The 27371-nt window shown below is 32.6% G+C and overlaps 1 protein-coding gene and 2 long non-coding RNA genes across 8 annotated transcripts in view; 1 reads left to right on the top strand and 2 right to left on the bottom strand.

Moving 5' to 3' along the window:
• Snap25 (Synaptosomal-associated protein 25kDa) overlaps nucleotides 1–27371 on the top strand; it is a 45767-nt gene that overhangs the window by 1876 nt on the left and 16520 nt on the right. For 2 of the 5 annotated variants that reach the window (XM_029315914.2, XM_029315922.2), the window contains exons 2-3: nucleotides 323–364; nucleotides 22672–22720. In XM_029315914.2, coding sequence (XP_029171747.1) covers nucleotides 323–364; nucleotides 22672–22720 — 91 coding nt within the window. Of the gene's footprint in view, nucleotides 1–322; nucleotides 365–10984; nucleotides 11034–18390; nucleotides 18440–22671; nucleotides 22721–27371 lie in introns of all 5 variants that reach the window. The other 3 variants (XM_029315901.2, XM_029315896.2, XM_029315909.2) reach the window with 2 other exon arrangements.
• On the bottom strand, nucleotides 20078–22215 carry LOC146720840 (uncharacterized). Its single transcript, XR_014925921.1, has 2 exons — nucleotides 21367–22215; nucleotides 20078–21240 (listed from the first exon to the last, which is right to left on the bottom strand). It is a non-coding gene; the product is annotated as an uncharacterized LOC146720840 (long non-coding RNA).
• LOC114941079 (uncharacterized) lies at nucleotides 22377–26828 on the bottom strand. Of its 2 annotated transcripts, none has more exons than XR_014925922.1 (3): nucleotides 26506–26828; nucleotides 23396–25195; nucleotides 22377–23027 (listed from the first exon to the last, which is right to left on the bottom strand). It is a non-coding gene; the product is annotated as an uncharacterized LOC114941079 (long non-coding RNA). The 2 variants fall into 2 exon arrangements; XR_003821581.2 differs by having other exon boundaries at nucleotides 22377–22743; nucleotides 24785–25195.

Genomic DNA, 27371 nt, shown 5'->3' with positions numbered 1-27371 from the left:
ACAGACTCATAAAACAGACAACGAAGATGATTTTGAGGCGTATAACCGGCTCGATCGACAAATATATTAAAACAATTTTATTGACTAATGAAATCAATCTGTCTTTGAAAAAATTATATTTTTTCATAAGAAAATATAAAAATATAAATTCAGCTCAACAAACTTATTTCAAAATCTTTAATTAATTCTTCCAGATGGTTTTTATTAGCTCATTTTCAACTTGAATTTATATATATATTAAAAAAAAAATGAATTAGCTCATAAAACAGACAACTCGGATGATCTGGAGGTGTATAACCGGCTGGCTCGACTTCTGTTTCAGTCTCTGGAGAGCACGAGGCGTATGCTGGCGCTATGCGAGGAGGTGAGTCTATCCTTTTCGTCATTAGTCCCTCCTTATTTGCGCATCGACCCCTCGATCCTCTCTCGATCGTCCTCGAGATTTCCCGCGTCGGTGCACCAGGCCCTTTTTTCTCCCGATTCTATCCGAATCTCTCGGTAGCAGCCCACCCCCAGTGAACAACCTCTTCGCTTAGATCCCTCCAACTTCCTCGGAATCTCTTCCCGTACCTTCTCCCTCCGTCTGTCTCGTAAACTAGGAACGGATTTTTCATCGACGAATCGTTGCGCGCTACTGCGGCAAGCTTCGCTTCAAGTTCTACTCTCTTTGGAATTGCTAGAAAACTGAGAGAACAAAAATTAAGAAAATGCCAGCAAGCAGGAGAGGAGTCGCGCCAGAGAGAGGTGGGCAAAGTACTATTTCGATCGAGTTAACCGGTCAAGTGGCGGATCTTCGATCCCTCCGGAGATTCGAGAACTGACTAAAGTACATATCGTCAAGTAGACAGTCGGACACGAACCATCTAAGTTTGATGAGAGAAAATTAACGAAGCATGCTCTCGATATAATTCAACCGGAGCAAAAGCCCCGGAGAGATCTTTGCTTTTCATTTAATCGACTGATCGAGGTCTCTTGTTTCTTTTTTTTTTTTTTTTTACTATTTTTACTATCAGTATTTTATTGATAACGCCACTTGACCGGTTGAAACGTTGTTCTTGCGGGCTTTTGTGAGAGATTCACGCCGGCGAGATACTCCTGCGGAGTCCAAGTCTCATCAGGGGGAAAAAGAAAGAACTTCGTGGGGACCAACTGGGAGGTGAACGTCGAAGAGATGTCTTTTTTTTTTTTTCTTCGAAGTAGTATTTTATCCAGCTCTGGTGCCATACGGAGGCGACGATTCCGAGAGCGTGTTGCGGATCCGTGAGCTTGTAAAGAAACATATTACAGAGGGGATTTTCTGTTCCCCAGGGGGAGGATGGGGAAGGGGGGCGAAGGATCCCCGATTTTGTGGAGAATCGCGAGAAGGAAATAAAATAAAAAAAAAAGAAGAAAGAAAAAAAAAAAGAAAAATCGATCGAGGGAGAACAGACCTATCGTGCGAATTTGTAAGACGACGCATCGACGCGCTCCGAGAAACGGCGAGGCACGTCGCGAACATGCGCAAAAATATTAAGATCTCTTTTACCGATTAGAATTTAATTAACGGTGTAATTATGGTAAGGACGATGCAGATATTATATTTAAAATTTTTAATATTTTTAAACCTCATTTTTTTTTATTGTACATATATATTTTTCATTAAATTGAAATTTTATGCAATATTTTTTGCAATAAAATTTTACAAACAAATACTAAACGAAATAAAAAAATGTAAAGGAAAATATAGAAAAGGATTATCTATTGAAATATATTCGCGATTAAATAATCGTATTATTTAAATTCCGAAAATCACCCTTTGTATAAATTTGTTTTCAGTTTATTTTATAATTACTGATTACAATCGCACTTTTCTTCGCGAAATTTAAAATTGAATATTTTTTTTAAATATGTTAAATTTAATTACGTTTATGCTTAATGGTGAGAAAAAAAAACACGAAGCTGAGAAAAAGAAACAAAATATTCCATAATTAAATTTAAGCAATTTTATTTTAACAGAAACTTTGCTCGAGATTTAAAATTCTTTATACTTCTTAATATTAGATGCTTGTAATCAGAATTTCCTCGAGAAAAAGCTCATGCTTAATTTATCAAAGAACTTGTTTGGAAGGATATCCGATAGTTCTGGAATACAGACTTATATATTGGACGTACTAGAAAAAGTAATCTTGAAAAAATTGAGGGTCAACTGCTCTCGAACTGAAAGATTAAATTGCTTTCATTTTATTTTTTATAGTCTCGCTACGTGAAAAACACAATTCTGAATAATCTCAAACAAAGTGTTCAATTATTTTCTTCCGTAATTATATGCACGGAAAAGTTCGAGGAGGAATATTTATATAAAATACGAGTATATTTATATAAAATAATATTAAAAGTATACGTAGAAATATAATTTTATTGAACCTTTCAAGACAATGAAGAGCGCGTTTGATTCGACAAATGAATGAAATAGCAATCCTCGATTTTCATATTATTTTCTGCAAGTGAGACGGCATAATATAACATATATTGTACGAATACTTGCCTACCATTTTATTGATTTAATAATAACGCTGCCTTTTATTTGCTCGCGTGTGTTTCACGATATTGCGTACGTTCGCGCGTGCCACGACCGTGAAAAAGGAACTACCTGCATTCTGCAGCTCTCTCCATATTCTCTTATTTCTATGCATAATTATTCGCTGTCTATGCTCGTTACCTTCGATATCTATTACTATTCTCGATACATTATATTTATATATCTGTGTGCGCGTGTACATCTATATGAATGTATGCGGTTCTGTGTAACTGTTTGTATGTGTATGCATATACATACACATACGCATACACATAATGATGATGTTTACTCTCTTCTACTATACTTTTAACTTACTGTACTTGTCGAAGGAATGCACGCAACTGGCTTCTGCGATCTGATCCGTCAAACCGATGGCTTATTCTGTCTAACAGTCATCGTAACAACACTAATTGACAATTATTGCTAGTACTGCAATTACGATTCGAATTTCAAGACACGAGAAAAGTATTGAAAAATTGTCTCTTAATTGTTGCAATGTTTAATATCTCTATTTCGCGACTTTTTATATTTATTAATACCGTACGTTATAATTTCAGAAATTCAATATTTTCATAATATTTATTCATATTTAATGTATTATATATAAAATTTGATCGAATTTTTATAAGATATATATACAATTCTGTGCGACCAACTTTCTGCATCCTCGCAGGATTGCATAATATTGCGTAATCGCGCGAAGGTAAATTTAGCGTAATTTTATCATGATTTTTTAAATCGTGATTTTTTGCTAACATTTACAAGAGTACGGTGGAAAAAAAGCAAAAATGTTGTGATTCGAAAAAGGAGGATCCGAGGTCCTTGCGTCGTTCCGTTTCAGTCTATTTCGCTCCTACTTATCTACCTGTGGCTGCACTAATAAGCACGTGTCGCATTCTTCCGAGCACCGGGGACGTCCCTCGAATCATCATCGGCCGAGAGAAGCGTACGTACACACACCCACAATGCGCAATGCGTCATCATTGTCACGTCGCGCGTGATAATCAAGTGATCAGAGGACCAAGAGTCGCAAACTCCCGAAGGAAAAAAACCGGGTTTCTCTATGCGTTATCTTTTCTTTTTTTTTTCCTCGGCGACACACGAGATGACGAAAATCCCCGAGAAAATTGGACGCGCGAGAAATATGCGAGAGAGTAGACTACGATATTCGAAAGTGGCGATCGATATCGTTCACTTTTTTTTTTTTTTTATCTCTTTCTTATAGCTCGATCGACAACTTTCTCGTTTCCCGGTAACAAATTTTTTATATATAATTATATATAAATAATTGTATAATGTTATACTATAATCGTAAAATTATATGTGAAATATGTCTATTTTATACATAATTATATAAATTTTTATATAAATTGCAAGGGTTCATATATATAATAATGTCAAATTATATATATATATATATATATATATGAAACATATATATTTATATATATGAAGAAATACTTATTTATTATATATAAAAAGCACTTTTATCTTATTATGTATGGATATATTTCATATACAATTTTGCGATTATATGTATAATGTTATATATTTCTATATAATTTTATATTGTTATAAAAAATTTTTTACCGGGTTCATCGGACGCTGATGAAATTCGCGGGTTTGCCCGCATCTATTTTGCGACCCCTTTTTAGCGCAAGCTCCCTGTGCGCGACGGTGTGTGAGACGTCCTTTTTTTCTTTTATCGATGCTTCTTGCCTAAATCGAACGCGTGTATTTCGCTCTTTTCCGAGCGATTCTCTTCGAGCGAAATACCTGAGTCGGGGAGAAAATTTATTTTAACGAAAAGAAAGGGAGATCTTTTAATAAACGAATTTAATGCGGTTTGGAAGAAATTTTTATCTCTATATAAATATCGCGATTTTTGACAAATGTTAGGTAAAAATATATACGGAGTTTTCTTTAAATAACTCTAAATTTTTTCTATTTTTAACATGATTTTTTTTTACATTCTCCTTTATACTTGAAATTATTTATATAATATAAATTGCATTCTTTGACTATAGCAAAATTTACTTTCACAAATTAAGCGACAGACGCATCTTATTATGCGACAATTTTCCGTCCAGGTAATTTCAATTTAATCCATCGTTATTTATCGATAGACCTCACTTATATTTATATATGATGATCCCGCTAACGCGAGATAATTGTCAATTAACGCTAATATGATTTTGCGTGCAATATTATAGGAAGACTATAGGGAACGAATGTGCGCACTAACAATAAGTATTCAATTAAATACGATGCAACGATTAACTAATTAAGAACGAATAATAATAATCATTAACAGTAATAATTATCGAATAATATAGGCGGACATACATATACGTGACATTTATTATACTATCGTTAGAGAGATAGTATTTATTACGATAAAAAAAAGTTTCTCGAGGCTTTCGTCATATGCAAATTGCGCTTGCGCATCGTCGACGCAGGTGACATAAGCGTACGTTTCTCCTTATCTTCTCTTCTAAAACGTATCTGCGAATCCTTTTCTTCTCCTTGTATATGTGCCTTTTTTTTTAAATCAGAGCATTGCGTGGACTATATCAATACCCAAGTGGCAAACTGACGTCATTAAACGTCAAAATGATTTTGACGTCGAATGACGTCATTAAACGTCAAAATGATTTTGACGTCGAATGACGTCATTAAACGTCAAAATGATTTTGACGTCAAATGACGCCATTAAACGTCAAAATGATTTTGACGTCGAATGATGTCATTAAACGTCAAAATGATTTTGACGTCGAATGGCGTCATTAAACGTCAAAATGGCGTCAAAATGATTTTGACGTTTAATGACATCATTCGACGTCAAAATGATTTTGACGTTTAATGACGTCATTCGACGTCAAAATCATTTTGACGCCATTTTGACATCGAATGACGTCATTTTGACGTTTAATGACGTCAGTTTGCTACCTGGGTGATTATGTACCCCGTTTGATCGGGGAGAGTAAATGTTACGAGATCGGGAGGATTTTTTGCCTTGTTTTCGGACGAATTGTAAAAACGTGTCGCATCGAATCGTTGTTTTTGAAATACGATCGATCCCGGTGATTGTATATACGCGCGTCATATTGTAATGATTGTTATATCAACGTAATTTATGTCTCGACGAAGCAGCGTCGAAATATTCGCGATAGCGCAGCGAGCGGATAAGGGAAGAATTCGACTGCTCGTGACAAAAAAAAAGAGAAAAAAATTCTTTTTTGCGGATGAAAATCCCGCGGTTTGACTTCTCGCCCTTTAACCCTTTGTACCTCGGTAGTTTCTCTTGTAAAAGCAAGAGAACGTGCTTAGTATCCTTTCAGAAGGCGACGTTTCCTTCTAATTGTTCTGTGAATTAAATTACGCTTTTACCTACTTTAGAAAGACATTGGTTACGCGAGGATAAAAGAATATCGATTTATGCGCGAAATGTAATTTTACATTATTGATCTAAATGTGAATCGATATTGTGCAGTTCTTCGCATTTATGGAGAATTTAGAAAAAAAAATAATTTTATTTCCCATGCTGAATTCAAGATTATTAAAGTCAAAATTAGAGATTCCGGAATATATACGTAATAATTAATGTCATAAAACGCTTCTCAGAAAATTCATTTTATAAATTATAATTAGCTTCTTTTCATGAGCGTCCGCAGAAGGGGGTAAGAAAATTATGTTTGCATATTTAATATAAAAAAATTAAATTTTTAAAAATTACGAAAGAACGAAAAATAAGGAAAAAATTTTAATCAAGTCCTCTTTCTCTGCAAAAATCCTGCGGACGCTCCTTTTAATATATTCAAAGAAATATTTTGATTAAAAATCTGATTATTTTCGATGCGAACGCAAAGGGTTAAAGCGCAAATCGATCTCTCGAAAAAGTGTTCCTCAAGATCGCCGAGATAATAAAAGGGGTTCGTTAAAGAAGAGGGTTCATCCTAAAGGAGTATATCGCCTACCGAGATATCGAATGGGCGAATCGATGAGACCCCCGAAAAGAGAAAAAAATGACGAATGCGAAAAGAGAGAATAAATCGAAAAGGAAGTAAAAAAAAAGAAAAGAATGGAATAAGGAAAGGAGGAAAGATGGAGGGAAGCTGCGTCAGTGTATTATACGTAAAAAACAATGCTGTTGCTGCTGTCTCTCGATATTGTGTCCGATGTTGCTGTGGATGTTACTTCATTGTGTTTCTTTGTATACGTGTGCGCGGTGTGTGCCCGTGTGTGGTCTCCGCTTGCCTCTTCCGCGATTTCTTACATTTGCCTGCTTCGATTGCCTCTGCCTGCTTTTCACGAGATTTCGTACATCGAAAAAGCAATCAGATATATACAAGAGATGATAAATGTCATTTTTTTTTTTTTTTTTTTTTTTTTTACGGAAACGATTATAAAAGTATAGAATACAAATTATAAATTATATTATAAATATTAATTTATTTGGTTATTTTGTTATATTAATAATAATAATATTATAACATAATAATATGATAAAAATGTAGAATAAAAAAAATAGAGTATAATAAAAATAAAAGAGCCGCAATCTTTTAGATTTTTGACAGATATGATATATTTGTTTGATAATCAAATAATTATGACATTAAAAAATACATATTTAAATTTAACTTTTCTCGCGCTGCTTTATAAGTATATTTTCAAAGTTTGAAATTTTATTCCAACTTTTTTTATCGAACGCAAGATGTTGCAAGCTTCTTAATGTCCTGAATAAATTTGGTGAAGTTTTATCGCGCGCTTAAGAGAGAGACACAGTATTATTTAATGCAACGCAATATGAAACGTAACTTCTCTGAATATGCATCCGATTTGATCGTTGTCGCTAATTTGCCTTTCGATCAACGAAATCTCATTGCCTGTCAGCTTTGGCTGTCTAGCTGTTTGTGTGTGTTCGCCTTTTCCCTCTCTGCAAGCCACTGTCCACTTTCTCTCTTCAGTGCATCGCTCTCTTTTAGAAGCGACATCGTCAAAGTATAATCAATACTCAATATAATCAATACAGTGCACATCAATTCACGCTGTCATACAAAAGAAATGCATTTTTCATCGAGCTACATATATAGGTACATATATTCACACCGTACACATACAGGCTGTCCCACAAAAAAATATGTTTTACAAAAAAGAAATTGGAGAGACAGTGATTAATCTTTTCTGGACGAAAATTTTATTCAATTTGCCAGCAATTTGTAATTTTTATAGTTCTAATTGTAATTTTTTGAAATTCTTTCGAAACACATTAGAGTAAAAAAAAAATTGATTTAAAAGACTTGAAAATATTAGCTATTAACATGATTTATGATTTTAACTCTATCCTATTTACTTTATTTTATATAAGAAAAATATTGTACAAGAAAAATATTGCAGATTAAGATTGTCTTAAATCTTGACGTAATTTGTAGTATATTATTTTATTTTTAACGGTTAAGTAACTCTTATAAAATCTTTGCTAAGAAAGACGAATTCGATTTATGTAAAGAATAAAATGTTACAGTTAGTAATTCTCTATTTTCTGGGACATCCTGAAATACGATACTTGTATACCTACTTAAAAGAGATATTCGAGGTATATTTAATTCTTTGTATTTCAATATGTAGTAGCGCTTTACTGTTTGTATCATTAATCAGTCAGTAGAAATAATTTAATATCGAGTATATTGTAGAATTTTGATATTTATATTTGATATTTTTTAATATAACATTTTAGTGCAAAGAATCAAATATATGCTTTAAATGAATACAAAAGATGTACTTTCTATTTATTTTTTTATTTTTCTATTTGTTAACTCACCGTTTAAATCTTATCTAGATTTTAATTGGCCGATTTAATTACACATATTTTACACGCTCTCGCCACTGTCACTCTCACGTTTTCCAAATCTTACGCACTTCCACAATTATATGTATATATATTTTTTATACCAATATGCACGCTTGTATTTTTCAAGCCGAATGAGGAAAGGAGCAAATATAACAATTTTCGCGACTAAATAGTCGCTAAAAAAATCGATCAATCATACACACAGATTCTCTTTTATTTAGCACGATATTTAATCGTAAATGCAACTTGTCCGATTCTACTTGTTCGATACTTGTTAATTAACGAGTCAGAAAATTAGAATCGGATACACTGAAAAAATTTATTAATTCGATTAAATCTTTCAACTAAATATTATTTTGCTATAATTAAACATATAAAAAATTTAAATGAAATATTACGTTAAATCTACCAAAACGTTTATTTGATTTAAATACGAATATGTGCTCAATTAACAAAATAATAATTTAGTTGAAAGGTTTAGTCGAGTTAACTAATTTTTTTCAGTGTATGTATTCGCATTTAGCGTTAAACGTGCAAATATGGCCTGTAATTGAGCGAGATTCTGTTAAAAAAAAAAAAAAGAAAAAAAAACGAAAAAGGAAACCGTCAAACGTATAGTATCCTTTTTCCCTTCTCGGTTCATCGACCGTTTCATTCACTTCGCTCATTCGCTCATTCATTCACTCATTCGCGCATTCACTTCACTCGCTGCCCGTCACCACCCTCCCAGCTCCCTTTCCGACTTTAATTACGTGTGCGTGTGTGTTTTACTTTGCATTTGTCCAGGTACTTGCAATCCTTTGAGTCTCGAAGAGTGCCTCCAACCGAAATTTTTCATCGGGAATTTTTTTTATCCATCTTTATATTATTCTTACATTTTTAATTAATACACTGGAAAAAAAGTATTTATCTCAATACTGTCAAATAAATCATTTATTCGAACCTAATAATATTTATTTGATATGAAAAATATTTATTTGATATAAGAAAATTCTTTTCAAAACAAAATAAATATTTATTTGTTTCAAATAAATGATTCATTTGGCAGTATTGAACTAAATATGTTTTAATTTAGTCATTTTTTTTGGTGTATTTATATAAGTCGATTATGAGGAAGAAAATTATATTTCATTATATATTTGATATATTTAAAATTTATATATTTTATCAATTTCTATGTGATGATGTTTCGTCTTAAAATTTTTTTCTTTTTTTTACATACATGTTTATTATAATTTCTGTATAAATTTCTAAGTAATTATTTGACAATAAATTTTTTTTTATTTATCGATTCTCGGCACATTTGTGACTCAAAGGGGCCTCTTGCGGGGCCTGCGATTTGCCTTGCGCATTGGATCTTACTCAATGGAAACGTATATACTCTATTGTGTATCCTGCGGTGTACCTGTACCTACCTACCTACACACTCTACTAAATACCGCTCTTTTCGATACTGGGTGTCCAAGAAAAAAAATCCCCACTTACCGCCCAGAAAAAAAATTAACACTGCAGCCGTGGATCTGCTCGATCGTGTTCGATCCTTCCTGGATTCCTCTCCGACGAAAAGGAGGGGACAATCGCGGGAACGATTAAATACGATCGAGAGATTAGAAACTGTCCAGCCGAAACTCACAGAACATCGCAAAGAAATGCAAAAAAAATGAAACAAACAAAAAAAAAAAGAATCTCAAAGACTGAAAAAATAAACGCGCGCTCTTTGTCAGAAGGAAGATATCCGCGCCAAATAAAAACAAAAAATATATAAACGCACAACAACAACGGCGACAACAATTACAGCAACAGGAACAACATCTACTACAACAACAACAACAACAACATGAACAACAGCAACATCAACAACAACATCGCCATTGACCGATACAACATCAGGAACAACAACAACATCAACAACAACAAGCAACAACATGCCGACACGTTCGTATCGTCATCGCGTTCGACGGTACCTTCGGTCGAGATTTAATACTACTTCTTCATTTCTTTCTTCACAATATCTTGCCCACCTGTCTCTGCGTCGCGGGCAGGTATCGATATATCGATATAATAAATAAAATACGCCGTGTGAGGCGGGTCCGAGGGCGCGCCGCGACGTCGTCCGTGATAGTCAGAGAATGAGGAAAAAAAGTCATGAGGAAAGTGAAAAAAAAAAAATAGAAAAAAAAACGAGAGAGGCCCCGAAAGAATACTTCTCACTCTGGTCCCACTTTTTACGCGCACCACTGTACCTCAACATATCCGACCACCACAATAATCCACCTCTTGTTCTTGCTTGCCCAGTAACCCACCACCGACTTGTCCATTTACATAAATACCTCTCTTTCTATATATATAAATATATACTATAACTATATACTATACTAATATATACTACTAATATTACTACTTTATACTTACTGGAAGAAAGATACGAAGAAAGAGTGAAGAAAGATATACGACTCTGTCTCTCTTTCTTTCTATCTATCTGTCTGTCTCTCTCTTTCTCTCTCTTTCTCTCTATCTCTCGCTCTCTCTAACACTGGTGGTGGTTGTCTGTGTTGTGCTGCCTCTGTCTGTCGTAGAGCAAGGAGGCTGGCATCCGCACTCTGGTCGCACTCGACGACCAGGGAGGTGAGTGAATCCGCTTGTTAGTTAAGTAATTAAGTAACTATACCGAAAGGGTAGGAGGTGAAGGAACGAGGAAAACAAATATTTACTCGTTTTCGTTAATCACCGCACACACTTTTACGATTTTAAACACACCGTGTCTATATATTATAGGTATATATATATAATATCACCCAGTAAAACATTTTTTTATATATAATTATATATCAATAATTATATAATTATACATATAATCGTAAAATTATATTGCGAAATGTGTCCATTTTTATACATAATTATATAAATTTTTATATAAATTTATGTATATGTGTATATATATATATATATATATATATATATATATATGAAGATATATTTATTATATATATATATATGTATATATAAAATATAATTATATATAAAAAGCACTTTTGTCTAATTATGTATGGACATACTTCATATATAATTTTGCGATTATATGTATAATTTTATATATTTCTATATAATTTTATATTATTATATATAAAAAATTTTTTACCGGGCACAAGCGTTACCCCCGCGAGTGTCTTTCTCCCTCCATATAACGCATATAAAATATACGCACATACACGCATACACACGACGAGGTTTCGGGATGAGAAAATTGCGGGAAAAAAAACCAGATGATTCCGTTTTTTGATATCTATTTTTTAGAAGCAAATTTTTTTTAGATGTGACAGAAATAGTTTTACCAAGTTTAGAATTGATTTTTGACATTCAAAACAAGAGCTTATTTTTACTGTTATTGTCAAGCTGAAAATTTGTTTCTCTTCTCCCTCGTATTTGTTACAGATTTTGTTTTTTTCGCGGAAAGTTTTACATCTTAAAAAATTAGCTAAAAATATTTAATGGATACGAAAAAGATATTCTCGCATTTTTCCTTCTTCCATTGTCGGAGTCATGCGAAACATCCCGTAGATTTCATCCTAAACGCAAATTTGTGTCTGCTACTTTACGAGAGACAATTCCAGACACCCGCTAGATCTCTCAGATATGCCTGTATACATAATTATTCTTGCGTTAATAATTAGTCACACATACACACGACGGTATAACGATTTAAAACACCGACTCTTTCGGTCATGATATAAAATTAGCGGAGAGATCCTTATTCATTAAAAAGAAATATTCCAATATCTTTGCAGTAAATTCTAGTCTTTGTAATATTCGATGTAAATCTGAACGATATGTGAAACGACCGAAAGGGTTTAAACGCAGTGATCTCTCGAAAGTCAACGCTCGCGGGTTGTAGCTGCTGACCGGAAACGGAAATTGTTCTATTAACACACTCAGTCCTCTACCGGGGCTTCCGAAGATATTACGGATGTTGGCTCGCCAATCGTTAATTAACAGTCGTACGCCATATGCGCCGGAAATATTCCTTAACGTTTCCAAAATTCGACGAATTCGCGAATAATAACGATGTAATAGTTATACGGATTTTTTTGCAGATTTTTGTGAATTTTTTGCGCGATTTTTCCGCAACGCAAATTTTCCGTCAGGCAGGTGAAACGTCCGAAAGAACCTTGGACAGAAATCGAATTTTCCGGTCCGATAGCTAGCGGTTCCTGTTTCGCGTTCGACAGCCACGAAAAAAAAAAGCTAATTCTTCGGATCCGAAAATATCCGATTAATGTGTCCGCTTAATTAAACGCGTCCGAAATTACACGCTTCGACGCGGTTTGACGACATAATACTATGCATTTAACATGTGACACGAGCTCTCGATCGGAGAGAGAGAGCTTTAACTTTGCACGGAATTTTCTCCCTAGAATTTACCTTGAAAATCATAGTAATCGCGGGATAATACATGGTATTGCAAGAATTTTATAAGAGTTTCTCGGATTAATACACTGAAAAAAATGACTCATAATAAATAGTTGTTTCAATACTGCCTGATAAATCATTTAATTGAAACAACTCGATATTATGTTTGAATAAATGATTTATTTGGCAGTATGAAATAAATATTTATTCGAATTACAATAAATTTTTTTCAGTGTATGTACATCACAATAAAAAATATTAATACGTACATAGTAAATTTTATTATGTACATAATACAATTTATCAAACATATTTTATATCTTATTGTTATTTTAATCAGAGAAACTCTTATAAAATTTTTCCAATATTTTCCTACGATTGCCATGATTTTCCAGGGTAAATTCTAAGAGAAAATTCTCTTTGTGTACCCTAAATCATTGTTTACTTTACTAAATGCTGAGGAGGCAGAATACGATTCACAATGAGGATAATTTCGCGCCTAATTAGCAAATTCGATTAAAGGAGACCGACAGCCAACTACCACTTAAGTTATATACTATTGTGCCGAATCTACTACCTATTACTAATTACTACTAATTACAACACCATTGCCATAATAATCACTGACACCAACCGAGACTACTCTCTCTCTCTCTCTCTCTCTCTCTCTCTGCTGATATATTAAACTAACGTTTACTTGTATCATTATTACACTGCGGCTTCGTTTTGGATCGTTGGCAGAAAAAATTTGCTTTAGACGTCCGTCTAATTTTTTGTTGTTGAAATTTCAATCTTTCGCCGACGCGGATTATAAATATCTTTTTCGATATAATACTTTACGAAGTAATTAAAAGTTTGCATTAAGACGCGTACAATTTCTTCGCGGCTTTCATCGTTCGCGAGGAAAACCGAAGAGAAAGATGCATTTTTTACCGTTTTATTTTAATTTAAATTCCGCGGAAACTTGTAAAACTTCCGCCGGAACTTTACGATCCAATACGCGGCTCGCGCACTCACGACGCGAACTTAGAAGTTCAGTTCTCCTTTTTACGTTTTCACATCAGTGACATCATCGACAAACTCTTCCGCAAGTAACGTGACAGAGAATATTCTCACTCTCAACATACTAAGCGATATGTGCAGGTAGAAGTTTCTTTTAGAATTTACCTTGAAAATCATGGTACCTAATCGTGAAACAATATGGTATATTGGAAGAATTTTGTGTGTAAGAGTTATTGATCGCAATAAAAAATATTAATATCTACCACAATAAGATATAAAATATATTCAATTATATAATAAAATAATATAATAATATAATAATTATATAATAATACAATATATAATATATATAATAATATAATATAATATATTATATATAATTTATTATAAATTATTATATAATAAAATTATACATATTCATATTTTTTATTGTGATAAATATATATAAATTTTATTGTGATAAATATTGTGATAAATATTAATCAGAAAAATTCTTAGAAAATTCTTTCAATTTTCTCACATTGTTCCACGGTTATACTATGATTTTCAGGTTAAATTCTAAGGGAAAATTCTCACGGTGTACATAATGCGGAAATGAGTCTCCACCAATAAATCAATTCATCATCGCTGCTGCTGCTATTCGCTGTCGCTATTTGCCAGCGTTTGACGTGAAGCGGCTCGTACGATCCAACGCGTGAATTTCCATTTGTATATATAAACAAATGTATACCTACGAGCGCCATTGCATAAACATTATCATTTTGCATTGAATATATTTCTCCCGATATATTTTACCAATATTTTTAACTTTACTCACACAACGATATATTACATTTCGTGATATCTTCTTTATCCGTATTTTTATCAGTGTGTGTATATATATATATATATCTGTATATCTTTATTATTATTATTAATACAGATTTTTTTATCGATCTATAGATAGATTCCTCGCGTATTGTGTATGAGACTGTCCTCTTTTATTTAAATTTTTTATATATAAAAATAACAATTTTTCTCTATTATTTTTTCTTTTTGCGCGTGCGTGTATGTATGTGTTTGTATGTGTGTGTGTATCGCGTAAAGAGATGTTGGATGCTGTATGAACCGCTTAACGAGATCGAATCGCTCTCGTGTACAATTTAAACAGCTGTTGTCCAGATGTGTAATCGATCGTTTTTGTTTTTCTTTTTTTCTGTCCCATATTCCGCCGATTTTTATCTCTCTTTATGTGACCCCTTACACACTCACACTTACTCGCCCCTTTTTTTCTCTTTCTTTCTCTCTCTTTTTCTGCGCGTAGACCTCAGACCCCTTTTTGTTGTCGGTCCTAAAAATTCAAATGACGCGCGGACGCGATCGCGCGCAGCAAAAAATAATGCAATAATGGCGTGTGACGTGTGGGAATACCCTTTTATCGTGTCTTCGAATTTTCCCCTTCACGACCCTCTCTTACACTCTCTTTACGCCAGTCGGTGTGGTGAAATTAATTTAGAAGCGTCTCTAAGTGCCCCTCTCATCTGTCAAACGCTGTTATCGCATCTGCTTTCGTATACCGGATGTGCACCGGGTTAATTGGGACAGCTTCCGATTAGACATCGCGACAGTTTTCCATGTGCAAGCTTGTTATCATATATTTAGAATTTATTTAGAACGCGCAATTATTTATTTCGAATTATTTATTATTTATTTTATCGCCGTCTAAATTATATTATTAAATGTATATATATGATTTATTATAAATATTTTTTTTAGTTTATATAAAATTTTATATATATATATAAAATATTTTTATTAAAAAAATATATAAATTTTATATAAATTTTAAATATATATTTAAATATTATATACAAATATATAAATTTTGTATAAAATATAAAATTTATTTTATATTGTATAAAATCATATATATATATGAAATTTAGATGGCGAGAAAATGAATAAAAAAATTACTAACACACGTTCTAAATAACAATCTAAATATATAATATATCCCTCGTTTGTAAATTCAGCCTTTTACAAAAAAGTCTACATTTTTTATAAAAAGCCGGGTTATAAAAATTCCGTTTTTTTATGAGAAGGGTGATTTTCTAAAAGAAACATTCTTTGCAACATATATATAAATTTTGATAAGCTGCTGAAAATTTACGTTTACGCAATCTATTTTAGTGTAATGAAGCAGGTTATGAGATAATATTATTATGTGGAAGATAATCATCTCTCTCTCTCATCGTCATCGCAATTATCGATTAGCAATGGCCACGGTCACCAGTTAAGCGAGATTAAGTCCATCACAAAGTGATACAGTCGCCATAAAGCGATTACGAGTAATATTGATTTCTGCATCACTTTCGTCATCTATCTCGTTAATCATTGAAAGTGTCGCGCTCGTGTCGCAATTAGCCCGATCGATCCCAACTTCCACAAGATATACACGCTGTAATAATAATTCTGTGGATATACTAATTCTCTCTCTCTGTGTATATTTTAGCTCTCTTTTACTATACACAAATCATATGTGCCATATTCAGTAGTCAGCCGCGAAGCTTACAGAGCTGTGTCGCTTTCAGTCTACGTAATACTTATAATTACATACATATATATATATATATATATATATATATATATTTATATATATATACTATATTTCTCTCTCTATATATGTATATAGATATATACTAACATGTATTTGTCTATTTAATTGTAGAAACATCTCAAGAGAGTATACATTCTATAACTCGTTAACGCTTGTGACAGTAGATATCTGTCTTGTCTGTCGTAACTTGTTTCATTTCTCTCCTCTTTTACCTCTGACACATATATATATATATATATCTCTCTGTCATCTCCTCTTTATCTTTCTATCTGTCTACTTCCATCTCTCCTTTGGTTTTGCAATCTGTGCATCCGATAACGTGCAAAAATTACTTACTCTCTGTCGGCCGTCGTCTTACCAAAGTAGATATACCGTCCCCGCTTTGATTTCGAGTCGCTGGCCGAAATGTATGCGTATGCGGTATATATATATTGTCAGGAAGGGCTATGTGTATGTAAAAAAAAAAAAAAAAAAAAAAAAAAATTATGAGAGCTCGCGGTGCGAAGTGAACGAACGAGAAACGCGAGAGTGAAACGTCGCTGAAAGAGAAACTCCGCTAATCGCCAATTAGCATGGCGAGGGTAATTAACAGCGTGAGTTCCCACTGCTACTGCTCATCATCGTCGTCATCATCGTCGTTTCATCGCGCCATCGTTCTCGTCAATTCGCGTTTATTCGCCTGGAAGAACCGAAAGCGAAACCCGACGCTCAAGAGACGCTTGTCTTTATTAATTCGGAAAATTATAGTATGCAAAATTTATATTGGAAAACAAATCACAGCAATTCTTCAGTAAAGCCTGAATTGACGTATCGCAGCTCTTTTTTGCTTTTGAATATCTTACGTCTTTTTTAAAAAAATATTCTGTCCGAAAAATTTAATGTGAGGGATAGTTTGACAGATTTAATCTAATTTATATTTGTTATTTGTGAAGAGGATATTTTTTTTCGAAAGGGAGTGTCTCTTGCTCGCCGATACCTTTATCAAGCCGCTCATTTATGCTCCATTAAATCGTCTCATCGTTGACGTCGCGTCTATCATCGCTGTTATCTCTCTATTCTCTCTTTCTCACCTATGATTTCTAACGTAAGCAACAAATGCAGAAGTCGGTTGCAATTTGCAATTGTAATAACGCGAAGAAAGATTTTCGATTGAAATTCTTAATTAGGTCAATTTTTAGTTTAGAATTTAATCTCCGACTCGAATAATTCTCGAAATCGGTCGAGCGATCCGAAAATTCGAATTGAATTAAACCCTCCCGCATTACTTTATTTTTCAGGAAGTTAATTTTCTGTTATTAGAAATAATGATACGTAATTTAGTCGATCGCTAATGTGTTGTTCTAAATGATACGGTGATTGCAGCCGATTTATGTAAAGGGTGAGCGAGCGATTATGGTTGACATGATTGCGAATTAGGATCATATATTAATGACATAATCGCGAGCTGCCTCTGGATCTTCTCGTTTATTATTTTTTTTCACTCGTCCTTATTATTTTTTTTTACTATTTTTAATATTATTATTATTATTATTATTATTATTATTATTATTATTATTATATTTTTATATTATTATTATTTTTTATATTAATTATTATATTATTACTTGTTTCACTTTGACAAATATGTTATAATTTGTTCGTTACGCGGCACGTTTTGTCGAGGAGCGCGATTTTCTAGATATTTTTTTTATAGTGACATCCCAATTATCGACAAAATTCTGATATAAATATAGACGCGGGCAGTTACAATATTTCGGTAGTAATTTATCTCACGTATGTGGAGGCAATGATTTCAAGGACAATATGTTTGCTTTCGCGCAAGAATCGTCGCTTTCGGACCGACTGGACGTGCCCGCGTAATTTTGTTGCTTTTTTGTCTGTGACTTTGTTCCGCAGTTAATTCTCGCACCCACTCCACTGAGAAAAACGATTCTTTCGTTTCCGTTAATGTGTGGCACCTTGATGACCCTGTCGTAGACCGAGGAGATCGGAGCAAACACTCTGACGATGTTAGACCACCAAGGCGGTAAGCAGTTTCCCAGTAAAACAACAATAATAAGTCACTGTCTCTTTCTCTCTCTCTTTATATATCTATCTCTCTTTTGCGAACGAACGAGCGAGCGATGCGACAATTAAGTTCGATGAGTATATAATGTATAGGTACGTTTAGAGAGCCTTTAAGAGAGAGAGAGGCGACGACTGGTCACGTGATCGCCTACTTCTGATTGGTTGGCATCATATGTGATTTTTAGACATTGCGACGCCAATGCAGACCTAACCTAACACCGACAGATGTCAAATATGTGATGTATGTTCTGCATTGGCGTCGCAATGTCTAAAAATCACATATGATGTCAGCCAATCAGGAGTAAGTGGTCACGTGACTCCAGTTGACGCCTCTCTTCTAGAGGCTCTCTAGGTACGTTAATATATATAACGCAAGGAGGAAGGAAAAAACGTGAGATGTGAGAGGAAAAGGGCTGACAGGAAAGGAAAAAGACGCGAATTGCGAAGGACGAAGCGATGACACGTGCGTGCCCTTCGTTAAGCCATATGTCAATTTGCGTTTCCCGTCGTGAGAGGGCGCGCTTCCGATGCGTGATTACCAGAGTGTCGACAAAGTCGGCACGAAGCGAAAAATCGACTTTGAACGCTCGACCGAAATCAATTTTTGCGCAGAGAACGTTCGTTCTTGAATTATAAAAAAAAGGATATTAGCAATATCTGATTCAATATATAGAAAAACAGTTTATTTGATGTATTATCGTAGTATTTAATGTTTATTGCGCACTGAAAAAAAAATTTATTGAATTCGAATTTTTGCAGAGAACATTTATTCTTAAATTTAAAAAAAAAAGGATATTAGTAATATTTTATTCAATATATAGAGAAACAGTTAATCTGATGTATTATCGCGTAATATTTAATGTTTATTGTGCATTGAACAAAATATTTATTGAATTCGAATAAGTATTCATTTCAATGCTGCCAAATAAATCATTTATTTGGAACTATATTGATTTGATGTGAAAAATATTTATTTTGATATAAGAAAATCCTTTTCAAAACAATTGAATATTTGTTTCAATAATTGATTTATTAGGCAGTATTGAAATAAATATTTATTAAGTTAGTCATTCTTTTTCAGTGTATAGGTATATAAATCTTGAATTTTCTAATTCATAATTTAATTATTTTGGCTGCTAAATGATAAAGAGATTTGCATAATTTTATAGAAAATTCAATTTTTTTTCTATCTGTATTGCCCGAAGATGAGTGGGAATTTTATGACATACTTATAGCATTTTTTTCTACTTAAATATTGTACACGGAGAGAATTTTCTTTTAGAATTTACTCTGCATATCATGATAATCGTGAGACAATATGGCATTGAAAGAATTTTATAAAAGTATCTTTGATTAAATATTTACCACAATAAAAAATATTAATATGTACATGATAAAATTAATCGAACATATTATATTGTAGATATTAATATTTTTCATTGTGGTGTAAATATTTATCAGAGAAATTCTAATAAAATTTTCCCAATACCATATTGTCCCGCGATTACCATGATTTTCAGGATAAACTCTAAGAGAAAATTCTCTCTGTGTATATATATTTTATGTTTCGAGTACATTAATTGCAAGAGGAGGAAAATTTATATAAAGTTCCAATTTATTTATTAACACGCAGATATAATATATAATATAATATTTTCTCGTAGAGAAATTTCTGCTAAAATCATGTGCGTAAAAAATATTATCTGCATTTTCAATGACACATTTGACAATGCGATCAGTGTCGATCGTTCGAGTCGATTTTTCGACTCTTCTTTGCGGATCCAGTGATCCCGTTCGCTTTTTTGGTGGCTGTCATCGAACAAATGACAGGAAATCCCGCGATGACGAGAACGATCCTCTCGCATCGCTAAAGCGGATGACTCGGTTGACTCGAATGACTCGTGACGACGTTTCGTCATCGACGTCGCTTGAACGACGACATTATATCGCTCTCACAGGCGATCCTGTCGTCTTTATTAGGACGAAACTCCACTTCGTTACCCCTGATCTTGTGCTCCCAGATCCTTGACACACCGATCTCCGATATATATCTGTATCTTTCAACGGCATGACATGTTCTATCGATGTCTACTGCGTGTATATAGTATACGGGATACTCCTTTCGAAAAAGGATATCTCGTTTTTTTTATCCTTTTATAACCTTTTTCACTATATTTGATTGTCTGTCTCTCTATCTTTTTTTGCCTTCGCCACTTCCTTTCTAGCTTTGCTCTGCTCTGGTGTTCATTTACTTCTTCGGGGTACGTCACACATCGATCTGTGTGTCAACGTAATTGTTCGCATTCAGAAATGTGAGTTTTTTTATTTTTCTCGACTCACTTGGGAATTATATCGAAATTAATATTATTTATTTTCAAAACAGATATGTAAATTTTAAATTTATTTCAATTTGAATGAATAATTATTTAAATGAAATATTTTAGGAGATACTTATTCATTTTTTAATATAATTTAAAAATATATAAAAATAATGATTTATTGGTTTTTTATTAAAAATTATTAAAAATATTCTACTTGATGCTTTGCATAATTTTCTTGCATATAAAAGACTTGCTTTATTGCATTTACACAAATATCTGAATGCGAAAGATTATCAGCATCGAATTCATGAAATCATAATCCTTGTTACGAAAAAGCATCTTTATCTCAATAATTTTATTCCAACATTTTTCATTTCAATGTTTAATATAGCATCACTTTCACCTATCATTTATAACCGAGTTTTCCATCCGCAGCCCTCTGAAATTCGCGAAAGAATAATTACATGTATCGATTACATGCTTTTTACTAATTCTCAATATATATTTCCCATCAATGCGCCAGTCATCGAGGGCTGTCAAGAGCCACGTGTCGTCATTTACTCACCTTTCTTTGATCTTTATAAATAGAGTTAAGTAATTCTCGCATCCTCTCGTTCATCCAACGCCTTAAGAAATTCATTGGAAAAGAGCAGAAGAGGATGTAAACCCTCTCATCGGTCCTACAATTCCTCTCCCACGCAATCGTCATTGTTGCTCAAACCCGATGTTATCACTTGTCGACGTCACGTCGTTATATCTCCATCCACCCATCCATCCATTTCCTGATTACGCATAATAGATTAATTAGTAGAGGGTGAAATTCGTCGTTCGCGCCCTCTCGCTGCTCCGACATTCTCTCATCATCATCCCTCTCTCTCTCTCTTTTCTATCATTACACAGGGTGTACCTAAATAAGTGCGTACAATTTTAGATGATTGTCGAAAATTAAGGGCGGTTCCTCATATCCCTTCCTGACAAGTTACACTTTTTTAAAGAGGGAAGTAAAAATTAAGTTTTTATTTTAAATTATTTTAAATTAAATATTTCTATTTGTTTTTTCAAATTTTAGAGAAATTAAAAAATGAACATTGGTGAATGTTTTTCACTAATAAAAAGGATATTTATGAATATTTTTTTATCTTCCTGTATCGTTATAAGGGGATGAAACTAACAACCCCTATTGAATTTTTTATCAAAACTTTTTAACGGGCCGGAATAAGATCATCTAAAAATATGCGTTAGAGGGTTTGATTCCTTTAGAAACTTTTTTATGTCTTTTATTTTTTTCATCAAATCAATAGTTTTTAAGAAAAAAATTCCTCAGGGGGATAATATAAGAAATATAAAAAAATATTTCAGATATTATGTAAAATAATATTATATAAATATATATAAATATATTATATAAATATATTTATAAAAATATATTATATATATTATATATATATAATATATTATTATATTATATAATATATTATATAATATAATGATATATTATATAATATATTATATACTATATTATATAAATATTATCTAATCTATTATATATATATTATATATTATATATATATATATAAATGAGATATATAAACCTCCCTTGATTTTCGATAAAGAATCATCCCAAAAACTTTTCGCGCTTCTTTAGATACCCTGTATATCTTTCATATATATGTTTCTCTCCTGACTTCATTTCTCTCCGCGTCGGCATCGGGGAGGGAATCATCGGTAAAAAATCATGGGGGGCCTCGCATCCCCTTCTTTCCGGGGAGGGAATCATCGCGGAGCGAGGCGAGGGAGCGTCCCGACGGCGATGTAACCTTTCCTCAAATGTTTTAACACGCCGCTGATTGCCTGTCGGTTGCCTGTTTAGAGCCACGAGGTCGGGATGAAAAGCCTCGTAATGCTGGACGAGCAAGGCGGTAAGCCACTTCCACTGTAGCCTCTAACATACAAACAATAATAGACAGATCCCGAAGTCGCGAAGAAGAAAGAGAAAATATATATATATACTCGAAAAAAAAAAAAATATATATATATACAAATGTCAAAGCGAGATCGATTTCACTCTTCGCAATCGACGATTATCGAAATGTCATGTTTTACAGAGTATACATATACACACATAAAAATATGTATATATGCGTATGATATCCCCGTAGGATAAGAATAGTACTCGTCCACATCCGGTAATTTTTTGTCGCTATAAATATTTGCGATCCCTTGTCTCTATAAATATAAAAAAATATTTCAGATATTATGTAAAATAATATTATATAAATATATATAAATATATTAGATAATATATTGTATATAAAGATATTATATATAATATAATAATTATTTATTTATATTATATATTTTATATATAATATTATATATAAATCTATTATATATCTATCTATTATCTATATATAATTTTATTCTCTTCTCTATTATAATCTTCTTCTTAATATTATTATCTTCTCTATCTTCTCCCTCTCTCTTCTTCCTATCTCTTCTATCTATCTCCTCTATTATATCCTATATTATATCTATATTCTATTATTATTATATATATATATATATATATGAATGAGATATAAAAATATACACACACGGGCGTTTAATGTTAAAAAAGAGATGAAACCCCGGTTGCGTTTATATCCACATATATATTTTGGAATATATATTTCACTTTTTATGTCGACAATCACGGGCCGGAAAGATGGAGATGACAGTTCGTGCGCGCTCGAATACTTTTCTTATCCTCGTTGAAAAATACGCGGCGATAACTCGCGCGAATGAGTGATAACGCGACGCTCGGCCGGAAAGATAGACGGAAGTGTCGTTTTTCCGTGCGTTTTTCCCGGTTTCCTCGAATCTGTATCGTATATATATATAAGTAAAACCATTTCGCTTCGAAATATTGCCGCGTATTTCGCACACGTCTCCTGTCTTAGATTGTCCCTGTGAAAAGGGGAAAGAGGGATCGGTAGCAAGACCCTTCGAAGTCGATTTTTCATTCACTCTTCGCTTCGATTCATCGAGAAGCGATGATTTCGTCATCCGTCATATTCTCTTATCCGCTTCAATTTTTCTTTTTTAACTTTTCCTTCCGCATTCTTGCTAATATGATCAATTAATTACACAGAGAGAATTTATTCTTAGAATTTATCCTAAAAAATATTAATATACGTCTACCACAATAAAATATAAAATATATTCGATTATTAATTTTACTATGACATTGGAAGAATTTTATAAGAGTTTCTCTGGTTAATATTTAGCACAATAAAAAATATTAATATGTACATAGTAAATTTTACTGCATGTACGTTAATATTTTTTATTGCGGTAAAATTATATAATAAATTTTACTATGTACATATTAATATTTTTGATTGTGGTAAATATCAGAAAAACTCTTATAAAATTCTTTCAATATCATAATGTTCCACAATTATCATGATTTTCAGAGAGCAAATTCTATTGTATATAAGAGAAAATTCTCTCCGAGTAGTTTCTCTCTTGAGATCCTCGTCTTTTCTCTTACGATTACGCCTTGCGAATGCAAAGATTAATTAATAAAAAAATCGACGAATAAAAGGATCGGACGGAATGAAAGATAAAGAGTCACTGAAAGTGACGATTTTTCGACGACCAAAGAAAAAACAGGGCCTCGCTGTATCCGCGTTTTCCCCTTTTTCGGGAGATAATCGCGTGCATCATCGAGACACTGCTGCTTATTTAATTAGGGGCATAGCTGGAATAGATTTTGGAAGGACAAAAAAAAATGTTAATCTCTGCAAATGTGAAAAAATCTCGGAGAGAAAATTCAGAAAAAAACATAGCTTCTCTTTCTGCTATTTTATCGCTACGCCCCTTTGATTGAGAGATATATTATGTATACTATATTGAATACGTATGTGCGTGTATATGTGTACGAATACACATATACACATGCATTTTTACAACACTCGGCCATCGTTATACCGTTCACTTACATTTCGCTCTCAGCGCTCAAGCATCGTGATATCTTTTTTTCCGACCAACTCTGACTTTCTCGCGCGCTTTTTTGGTTCTCTTCCATGGTTCTCTTTCTTGCCGCTATCTTCTTCAGCTTCTTTCGGACTTCGCTACTCGCTGTTATATCTGCATATTACTAACTTTCTCTTTCACACTGCGTAACTGATACTATTGTTACGATACTTATTTTTCATCCCCCGTACTTCTTTCTTTCTCTAGTCTTGATCCTCTCTTCCGGTTTCCTCTCAATCGTTCTCATCCCTTGCTCCATCTTCGAGATTTTTTACTCGAACTTCCCTCAGGCTTCGTTCGCATCTCACGATTTTTCGCAATTTTTTATTCTCAGTTAGGCAGTGTTTTTGTTTTCGATATCTTCGAATAAGACAGATCTATGATCAGAGTTTGGAAAAAGAAAAAATTAAATTCGTGCAAAAGATGCAGTTGAAAAATATAAAATCAGAAATATTTTTAAAAAAATTTCAGTATCTATGAAAGTAAATTATTGCTTAATTGTTTTCTAGACTCCGGATGCTGTTAAAAAATAATAATCATTGTTACATTAAACTCATTTTTGTATTAAATAGATCAATCAATTAGATATAAAAGAGAAAATTAAATAGCCGAGAGAATAACTGAGATCGGATAATTGACATAATTTTTTAGCCGATATTGGGTAATAAAATTTAAAAAAAGAATCAACTCTGTCTCGGTAGAGTAAAATTTCGACGTCAGATTTTTTCGCGAAAAATCGTGCGTTGCGAATCTTTACAGAAAAACAGAGGAAAACAGGACAAAAGCGGACAAAAACAGACGTGATCAAAGTTTTCACGACACGCAAACAGATGCGCGTGTAATCGCGCATTTACATCATCCAATCGCGGTGTTTTTCGCGATCTTCGAAGTGAAAATCGGCAGAATACTAAAAGCGAACAGCCGCGAATCCAGCCTCCGCTTTTTAGTTTGCAAATGCATATATCGTGTTAGATTGTTACCGGCTCGCGTGTAATCCCGGTCAAATCGGACACCCGTTACATTACAACGATATTGTTTTCACACTTACTATTAGCCGAACACGTGTGCAGCTATATTTATACTTCTAGACAAATCAATTTGCGTAGTCAAATCTATGAGTAGATGCAGAGATGTCTCGAAATACTTCTTTCATTAATCATTTGTTCACTTTAAACTCGATTTTATCGTCTTTAAATAATCACGAATTTATAAGAGACAATTTATTTATTTATTTATCCCGGGACAAATTTTTGATATATAATTATATATAAATAATTATGTAATATATATTATACTTATAATCGTAAAATTATATTTGAAATATGTCGTCCATTTTTATACATAATTATATAAGTTTATATATAAATTATAAGGGTTCATATATAATCATGTCAAATTATATATTAAACATATATTTATATATATGAAGAAATACTTATTTATTATGTATATAAAACACTTTTATCTAATTATATATGGACATATTTCATATATAATTTTGCGATTATGTATGTATAATTTTATATATTTCTAATAATTTTATATTGTTATATATATACAAATTTTTTTCCCAGGATTATAATAAAATCTAATAAATATTAAGCTTCAGAAATATATTATAGATTCTATAGATAACATATTTTTTACGTAAATTTTATTGTAAAAAAAAATAGCGTATGCTTGTTACCTGGGAATTTTATCAAGTTTTCCAAGACGTGATCAAGAATATACGATAAGAGCTATTTCGGGACATTCCGTTTACACAGTTTAGTGTAGAAAATTTTCCACAACCCACCGTGAGAGATCAACCCACTGTACATATCCGGTAGGCACATAACAAAATCACCCGATGCAGGAAACGTCGAGCAAGGAGGAAACTTTTCGCTTAACTGCCGTGCTTTTGTTGCACTTCACTTTGTGCAGACTCGGGGTTCTATTGAACGGATGTGTTTCTTTTCGTAAAATCGACCTTTTTGATCCCGGAAAACAGTGCGCTTTCTACAACTTTCCTTATCTCTTATAATTCTGTCATTTTATTAATCTCGATTCTGATTGTATTGAAAAAAAAAGTGTATCGAAATGTTCTCGTTTAATTTTATACACGGAAAAAATGGCTAAATTAATAAATATTTATTTCAATACTGCCTAATAAATAATTTATATGAAGCAAATAAATATTTATTTGTTTTGGAATGGATTTTCTGATATCTAATAAATATTTTTTACAGTAAATCAATATTATTAGTTTCAAATAAATGATTTATTCAGCAGTATTGAAGTAAATACTTATTCGAATTTCATACATTTTTTTCAGTGCACTGAAAAAATGGCTAAATTAATAAATATTTATTTCAATACTGCCTAATAGATAATTCATTTGAAGCAAATAAATATTTATTTGTTTTGGAAAGGATTTTCTTATCTCAAATAAATATTTTTCACAGTAAATCAATATTATTAGTTTCAAATAAATGATTTATTCAGCAGTATTGAAATAAATACTTATTCGAATTTCATACATTTTTTTCAGTGCACTGAAAAAATGGCTAAATT

The sequence above is a fragment of the Nylanderia fulva genome, unplaced genomic scaffold (genome assembly GCF_048542155.1).
Source record: "Nylanderia fulva isolate GAGA-0341 unplaced genomic scaffold, ASM4854215v1 Scaffold6, whole genome shotgun sequence".
Taxonomy (NCBI): Eukaryota; Metazoa; Arthropoda; class Insecta; order Hymenoptera; family Formicidae; genus Nylanderia; species Nylanderia fulva.
The sequence above is the reverse complement of the archived record's forward strand: the minus strand, read 5'-3'. Positions and strand labels throughout refer to the sequence as shown.